The following is a 9,247-nucleotide window of genomic DNA, read 5'->3' on the forward strand; positions in this document are numbered from 1 at the left end:
TGTCATCTAAGAAATGAAATTGTCGAATTTCAATCAGACTTTATCAGAAGTAATGGCAAGTGTAGTGGTTCTGAAATTAGGAGATTGCTCACTATATAAAAGCCATTACAGCTGAGTTATTAGTGCACTCCTTTCAATCCTCAACCGTTCAGGACGGGGGTTTGAGTAGTAGTAACACTAATTATTTGGTTGGAAGAAGGATTAGTTACGTGACTCTGTAAGTTTAGCCCACTGTATATAAATTTATATACAGTGGTTTAGCCGGAGTCACCCCAGTTCCAAATGGGTATCTAGATAAATACGGGGAAGGTGAACAGAAAGTGAACGCACAGATGGCTGTCCGCCCCACATGTCATTGCTAAGAGCAAATAAACGGTGACCAGTCCCACAGGTAGGGAGTTTAAAGTCTAGTGCCGTGTCTCTTTTGTTATCTTTTGCATTATATAACCTATGCGACCTGAGAGGGTCCCTACATTATTGTAATTAGGATTATTACAAGAATTGGATGTCGATCTCAACACAATTGGTGGGAAGCAAGAGTCACTGTCTTAGTTAGGCTTCTTTAATATTAGGACAGAAGGGAGGGGAATCTCTCGACGTGTAATAAGAAGTGGCGTGCTATTCACCCCGTCTTGAAGTTCAGACCAATTCTTTAGTGTGTGGTGGAGAAGGGAGGTTAAGCCTAATATCTTTTCAACATGACCTTTTTTGAATCAGTCTTCAGGTTCTAACCAAACTTGATGGGGAGTAGAGATTGATGTAAGTTTCGTTTGCTTTGGGAATCTGGGCTCTTCTCAGCCTCAGTGAGGAGAGAGGTGATGGGGATCCCCAATTATTGCTATTAGAGTGTCTTATTAGAAGTGTTAATATTTGCCAGGAAAAATATGTGCAAGATCAGTTGACTTCTTCCATTTTAAAGATAAATGGATCAGTATTACGGAGAGAATAATATTTTTTTGGGTTTTAGATAGTGAGTCAAAACCCATCAGTCTTCGACTCAATGAGAGTAAGACCGAATTCTTGATGTTTGATAGGTATTTGTTAATCCTGCAAAAATCAAAGTATTTTTTGCGCTTGATTTCTCAGTTTGCTTCCTTTTAAGCTTCATCCCTCGGAAATTTTGGCTTTTGAAGAAAAATTCTTGCTACTGATTCAAAATATCTTTGAAACGAGAACCACGAATCATTTTTTCTAGTTTTCAATTAAAAACTGAGCTTTCCTCTTTTTATCTGGAGAGCCCGAGATTAAAGAAGGATAAAGTGTTGAAACAAAATATTGGGAATCGAAATATGTAAAACTGTCAAGAGAAACTAATAAAGCCAGACTACAGCTTTTTATCCTTATATAAAAATTAAAATTTTCTTTTTAATATTTGTTAGCTTTGTAATGCCATTTATTATTCCATTATAAGGTACTGGAGCCGTATTCTAGAAGATCCTTGGGGATGATACTTTAGCTTGCGATTCGCCCGTCTTGACAGGAAACTCAAAATGAATTAGAGTTGACTCTGAACTGAGAGTATCTAGGGATTTGCACTTAGGCTGAAATATTTTTCAGACAGCACTATATTATTTGCAATAAAATATTTCGAGTTCTTCTCTTTCTACGATTGGTCTGTAATATGGATCGAAGTTTATAAAAAAAATGTACGTGTCAGCTTGAACTAAACTGTTGGCCGGGTTTTACCAGAGAAACATGATTGATTTGACAATCATGTTCAGAGATAACATGAAGAGAGGGTTAATATAAGCGCAAATTTTGTACTACTCGTCATTTACAATATCTGTATTATCTTTGGTTATTTTTTCAGAGGTTGTAACCAAGGAGCCTTTAATTCATATCGGAACAGAGTGTACTTTCAGTGCTTCGCCGCTATCAATTTCCATTAGCCTTCTTCGAATATCTAAGAAAGTTGGCCTTGCGAAAGGGTCAAGTGATGTACAGCTTTTCACCAATTGTAAAAGTATTTCAATGGAATCACTAATCCTTTTGACAAAATTTGTGTTAAAATGCTCGAAATCCAGACAAAAATCTTCTGTATATTCAAAATATTCTGCAGATTCTTCAGAAATAATTTCTGCTAGTAGTATACCAAATGAATATACATCTGCTTTTATACCATAAGGCTCACTCTTGGTAACTTCAGGAGCCGACCTTAAAAAATGACCACATGCCCCATGATGAAAAACTTCTTGTGGGGATCCTAACCTAATTGCAAGGCCGTAGTCACCAATAACAGTCGTTCCATCTTTCTTAAAATAGACGTTGTCAGATTTTAAGTCTCGGTGAAGTATTAGAGTTTGGTGTAAGTACTGCATGCCTTCAACTATATCGGCCAAAATTTTTAGCTTCTCTTCCTCTGTCATTGGGAACGCCAAACGAGATTGTAATGTCCCTTTCTCAGCGTATTCTATAATAAGGCTCCATTCATCTTTATTACGAAAAAGTCCATAAAACTTTAAGACATGGTCGTCTTTTAACATCTTCATAATAGATGCTTCATGCTTGAGCATTTCTAAACTATCTTTTTTGTCGCTTCCCGTTAGGCTAGGTCGGACAGTTTTGACGGCCACTTTCATACCATTTAGCTCCATGAGGGATACTTCTCCAACTTGGCCTTCACCAAGTTTTATGTCAAGATCATGGAGGCATACATCATTGCCAACTTCATTCTGGAATATCTTATCACTTCCAACAATCAGTTTTGGGATATTATCTAAATTTTTAGAATCAATTACCGTTTGCTCGGATTGAAACAACTTTTTCTTTGCTATACATTCTATTTGTTGCATCTTCTCCACTTCTTTTTCCCAGTTGTCTATGGTTGAACTCAGTTTCGCCACTTGAAAATAGAAACTCGATAAGATTCCATCTAAATCAATTTTTTCAGTTCGGCTTTGGTAACCTTTCAATTTTTCCAGAAGTGAGTTTGTCTGTCGTATAGAATCCATCATTTGCTTCCGCAATCTGAATCTTTTCTTCACTTCAGGGGATCTATATAACATGGATAGCATTTTGGAAATTGTGACAATCTCTTTGTCTAATTTTTCGAACGAATCAATATGTTTGTTACCTGCCATCTTTTCGATTTTTGAAAAAACCGAGACCTTTTTGTACATCTGACCTGAATTGTCATTTTTCCAGTACACTTTTGTAGTGTCAGGTCCCAGTTTATACATTCTAGTAGATCTAAATATATTCATCTTCTTCACTACGTCTCTCTTCTCTCCTGTACGACACCATGCTTTGTTTCCCTTCTCAAAATTTTCAACTTTGCAAAGAACTTTAGTTGACATTATAGTTTGCATTAACTTGATAGTGATTAAATAATAAGAAAATCACAGGAAAGGGTTATTTATATGCAAGAGGTGACGTCATTTATGACGTGTTGTATATAGATATGATGACATCATTCAACATCATTCTTCCTTTTATCCATCAATTCAGAAAATTCATTTGCGATGACGTCATGTAAAATAAATAGCGTTTCTTATTCGGTATTGACAGTCAGCTTTACGTTAAAAATAAAGAAAAATACTGCTTGCTGGTTCCATAGATGCCGGCATCCGAGGGGGGAGAGTACATGGGTCTGAACCACTACCACCGTTAAATATGCAGAAAAAAAAGCATTTTTCAGCATTTAGGTATCCCTACGATGCATCACTTCCAGACTTACTAATGGATAGAATACTCATAAAACTTGGATTTCGTGCTTTGTTTTGTTTTGCTTGCTGCCATTTATCTAGTGGGGCTCTAAGGGCTGGGGGAAACTGCTGGAAAAATGCTTTCATCGAGACAGAATTTGTAAGTGTAAAGACAGCTCTGGTCTATTGAAGCAACATGATGGTAGTAAATGACACAGGAGTGTTTCAGCGCGGGTGGAACTTAAGATAATTAGTACTGATGCTTCGAGATGTGTAGCAAATGGCTTAAGTCGGTCCAGATCTCAAGAGGTTCAATGGAATAGGTTCAGGAGAATAGTTATTTGCTTTCTTGGTTGCCTGGGTCTTCCTCCAAGGGGTTGTGACGAATCAGAAAAATCCACAAACCGGGGTATTTTCGATGGCTGATGGAGGAAATATCTAAAGGGGACGAAAAGTTGAAGCCCAAGTTACAACGCCGATTTTGTCACTATTGCAATCATCAATACCAAAACGATGCAGTTACACTGATAGGAAACGCTTTGCGGCAAAACATTATTTCAGAAGTAAAATCAGCTAATTACTGCGCTATTCTTGTTGACAAGACGCCGAATCCTTATCCACATCGATTTGTAAAATTATAGACATGTTTTTGTAGACTTGATGTTATATGTTGACTAATGTTATGAGAGCGTACTTTTCATGAGCGGGGAATCTAACCGAGTTCATGAAAAGCACAGGCAGAAGGTGCCTCGTGCAGTTTTTACACTGCCACACACAAAAATTACACTTTTTATTGACTGATTGCCTGAAAAAAAATCAGCGAGCTTTCAGAATTTTCTCTGTGGTGCAAAGACGTTAGCGTATTTATATCCTACAGCAACACTTGACATGAACTATTTGTGGAATCCCAGTGCATTAGTGGGCAAAAAAGTCTTGGAATTTCAGAGGACCGTCCAAACTCGCTGGTTTTCCGCATGTCGCTTTATGTCCAAGATGAAGGCCAAATCTGATTGTATTTTTGCTGTGCTAGGCACAGTCTCTGATATTTCCGATGGTGAGGCAGAATGTGAAGCGAAATGACAACTATAAAAAATTAAATCAGCCTCTTTTTTGTCAACTTTGCATATTATGGGAAAACAGTTAGCCATTGTAAATTGATTGTCAAAACAACTTCAAACAGAAAGTTGGCTGATTTATAAGACACTTACACTGATTTCTGGGACATATAACACAATCCAAAGCGGAGAAATGATAGCAAATAAAACTTCAGCAAAAACATAACCGAATTCTTGACTTTACAAGATATCCAGGAATCAAAGTCTCCAAAATCCAAAACCAGGCCTCGGAACAAGAGAAGTCAAGCCATTTCCACTTTTCGAAAAGACTCTTTCAAATTCAAAAACCAGTAAACTCAAGATAAGTCAGCTAGTTTAAACAGACTCCGGTAAATCCCTACTTTGCGGTTGAATGTTTCACAAACACGATGGACCAAATATGCCTCGGCTCAACACTTTATCAACCTTCTATCATTCAAGTTCATATTTTCTTAAATTTTCAAAAGTTGAAAGGGTAATGTGTCATTATCAAGTGATTCTTCATATTGATGACTATGCCTTAGAATCACAGCTTTCTCTCGCCAAGTTGTATCTTCAAAAATGGGATACTTTTAAAATGGATCTACTCCAAGCTATCAAAATTTCATCTGACCTCCCAATTGCCTATTATGCAGTGCTGAAACTGATGAAGCTAGTTGCTACTTTACCTATGACCATTGCCAGTAATGGATGATTTGTCTCGGCATTAGGGCGTGTGAAGGATTATCTGTGATCGACAAGGGGAAATGATGAACTCAGTAATTTCATGATCCTGACCGTTGAAAAAGAGGAGACATTGGATTTGGATAGATTAGTTGACGATTTATCCAAAGAGCGACGTCACGGCTACCCCTCTGTTTTAAGTATGTTTGCTCAATCTTGTTCTGTTGATCGTATCTTCATTAAAAAGTGGAAAAAATCCTAACCTCCCCCCCCACATTTTGGTAAATTGGTGCCACTAAAAGGACAACAACTTTATATTCTTTTTGGGAGGGGGGGGGGGGGTCTCTAGGCATATTTTACACTAATGAAAAATATTGATTGAATACAACATATTTTATACAATGTATGACGTCATTGTAATGCTATCATGTATCTTTTTTGCTCTTTAAATGCATTTGAATGTGACATCACTTACATGAAAAAGGTTTGTATCAAAATTGAGGCCATAAAGTATGGTCGGCTGAAGGGTGCACGTCCTGCCTACGGCCCTCCAAAATATTGCTTTGTCTCACCTGTGGGGCATGCACCTTACATTGGGAATCATGGTTCTAAGCCATCTTTCTTTTAAAAAATCTTTCATTCTTAGTGTCAACCGTGGAGGTATAAATATTTGACCCTTGAACTATTTTGAATAAAATGGCTATCTCAAAATTTTGATCGGATGCATTTAGGAGGAAAAGGGCGGGGGGAGAAAGTGTTTACCCTCCGACCACTTTTGAATCTTAAAAAGGGCACTGGAACTTTCAATTTCCGACTGAAGGAGTCCAGTCCAAATTTTCTACGACCAACCCTTCCATAAAAACCTTATATCTTAACAATAGACAAGTTGCATTATTTTAATACCCTTGCCCAGGGGGCCGGAAGGAGGGTTGTCAACCCCGGAGGCATGGTTATTTGAATTTTGAACTATATTGAATAAAATGGTCATCTTAAAATTTTGATCCGATGCGTCTTGAGAAAAAAGATGGGGGGGGGGGTATTTGCCCTCCAATCACTTTTGACCCTTAAAGGGGCACCAGAACTTTTAATTTGCAATCGAACGGGCTCCCTCAAAAGTTTACATGATCAAGCCTTCCAAATGAAGTGCCTCTGGGAAAAAATAACTAAATAAACAAATAATAATACACTGAAGCCTTATGGCTATTTACTATAAGCAACGCATTGCCTATTCTGCATTGCCTCTGACTTAAACAGGTGAGTAGAACTTTAAATTTCCTTTCTAATGAACATCCGAAATTATCCAGGTGGATATAAAGCGGGTGGGAATTATCCAGGAGAAATTTTCCAAAGGAGCAAGTTTCCCAGGCGGGGATTTTCTGAGGGGGGGGGGATTTTCCGGAGAACGCCTAGCATCAATAGCCCCAAAGTAGACATCTTTGTCTATGTATGATCTCAACATGAACTTTTAGCTTTTTGCCCACTCCTCCGCACTTTAAGGATGATTTTGATCCATTTCGCCTAGAGGTAGCGATGCCAAATTTGTTCAATGTCTACTCCTTTTTTATCGTAACTCTATTACATTAACAGCTCCTTCGGCTTGGTCAAATCCAATGACTGCCACCCATGGTTGTCAATGTTGGTGATCCATCACCAAATTTTATGTTTTTTTTGCATTTGGAGTTTTTGGCGATTTTACAAAAAAAAAAAATGGTGATTTTATCATGAAACTAGTGATTTTTTATTATGTGTGAGCTGCAACGTCTGAAAGCAACAAAGCAAATGCTGATGACAATGCTAATAAAACACTATTTACTGTCAGTGGATGGCATATTGTTACTTATCAAAATGGCCAATCAGAGGAGACAACCACAAGCCATGCCACCTGTTGATCAATAAACAGAGAAATTAAAGATAAATCCCAGGGAGAATGGTCACGAGATTTGTAGTACAAGGTTCGATTTTGAAAGTCTGCTGGTTATGCTGAAAATCTATTCTATTCTATACTCTACACCTAATGCTTAAGTAGGTAGGCTTATGTATACAGATTTCTAATAATCAATTAATATAGTAAGCAGAGATGGGTGATACCATGTTCACCCATTTCTCCTCAATCATTTGGCATACAAGAGACCTATGCAACCTGCAACTCTTTAAACTTTGAATGTTAATGATAAAACTGCCAACTGCCAACTTAGCGGTGGGTCTGATACAAAACTTGTAAAGTACCATGATCAAGCGGCGGGGGGGGGGGGGGGTAAATCACTGTCTCAGTAACATTGATCCCGAGCTTTGTTGCACATGAAGTTCTCACCTGATCGAGGTGAGTTTTCCAAGAAAGATCATTGGAGAAGTGGATTCCCAAGAGACACTCGTGAGCATGAAGTTAGGGTGTATGCGTAGCACTTTCAGTGGGGTGATCAGCAGCTTCTTTCTTTTCGATGCAATGAAATTGACCATCAATGCATCGGACTGTATTTAAATTTTCAAAAGATTCATCTTGAAATTCACAGTCGTTCACATTTTGAAACGGCTACGTGTTTCGTGGTGTAGTCGGCAAAGTGATACAAAGGCTTGCAAGGTTACTTCCCATGTCATTTATATAGATTAAAAAAAGTGTATGTCCCAAGATACTACCCTGGGGTACGCATGCCTTTATTGGATATTAGCAGAGGTAAACCCATCAAGAACAACCCGCAGTGAACAATCAGAAAGTAAGTCCACAATCACTTTCAGACGTCCGTGGACAGAATACACGTCAAGGTTTATTAGTGGACCATAATGCTATACTTGTTCAAAAGCTTCAAGACAACGTTCAGTATGCTGCTAGAACGCGTGAACTTGGTCACATCGAGAGACTGCAAAAGGTGAAGGACTTATGGAGCGGAATAGTTCACATGATAAAGAACAGTGTCGGTTACTACATTCTTTATCGCTGTCGTCCAGATTCGGGAACTTAACAAAAACCTCAGTAAAAGTTTCGTTTTTTACCTGTGTAAAGAACAATCCACAGTTCAGAAATCCACAGTTCCGTTGTGGATTTTAAAGGAAGGAATTGAAGTTCCATTAGACGAAGATAAAGCCTGTTTGACAATTCTCCACCAAGTCTTTGCAAAAGTATGTTGAAGCTTGGTAGCAAATTTCTCCCCGTACTGAAGCCGTAAATACCAAATCGGGCCAACTTTGTCTTTACATGTTTTGATAAAATCAAGTCTGTCCGTTTTGCTCTTTGAGAATAGCAAACATTTGTGTGCCTTTTGCTTTGTTCAGATAGCCTTTTGTAGTGGTATTTGAACCAAGGTATCTCCTTGTTGGACACCTGGATCCACTTCTATGGAGTATAGATTGTGATAGAGTCAACTATGGCCTGCTGCTAATTACCTGCAGCTTTCTCAGGCTGTCGAGGAGAAAGGGTCGGCATTGCTGAGAATCATATCCGTTTCTTAACCACTTTCAGTCTCTTCTTTTGTATCGCAAGATTGATTAGTCAATCGGGCAGAATTGGGGAAGAAATACGAAGATTTTCACACACAATGAGGGCAACATGGTCACAGCATGTGACAGCATGAATGCCAACTTTAAGGACTCCGGGTGCTCAAACGGAAGAGGTGAAGACGAGATGATCCATTTCAGTCATAGTGGGTATCGAACTCAACAAGTTGTTCAAGTCCATACGAATGCCATGGGTCATAAAGGTCTGAACTCTCCTTATTAGTATTTTTTTTTTTACAAGGCCCTAAAGTATGATGGACGTTGAATTATTCATGGAGAATGATGCCAGACTTAGCGTAGTTGTCCCAAATGTAATTGAGTGAGATTCCAAGGTAGCTAGTAATCTGGCAGGTCGGA

General features: G+C 38.4%; 1 protein-coding gene across 1 annotated transcript; it reads right to left on the reverse strand.

Annotated features, from left to right (window-relative positions):
* Positions 1-1,835: 1,835 nt before the first annotated feature.
* Positions 1,836-3,296, reverse strand: LOC148948324 (putative serine/threonine-protein kinase DDB_G0280461). The gene has a single exon (XM_089094888.1). The coding sequence runs from the start codon at positions 3,294-3,296 to the stop codon at positions 1,836-1,838; it is 1,461 nt and encodes a 486-aa protein (XP_088951014.1).
* Between the last annotated feature and the right edge of the window lie 5,951 nt (positions 3,297-9,247).

Source organism: Artemia sp. Qi Xiang Cuo, chromosome 9 (assembly GCF_049724085.1).
Source record: "Artemia sp. Qi Xiang Cuo chromosome 9, ASM4972408v1, whole genome shotgun sequence".
In the NCBI taxonomy this organism is placed as follows: Eukaryota; Metazoa; Arthropoda; class Branchiopoda; order Anostraca; family Artemiidae; genus Artemia; species Artemia sp. Qi Xiang Cuo.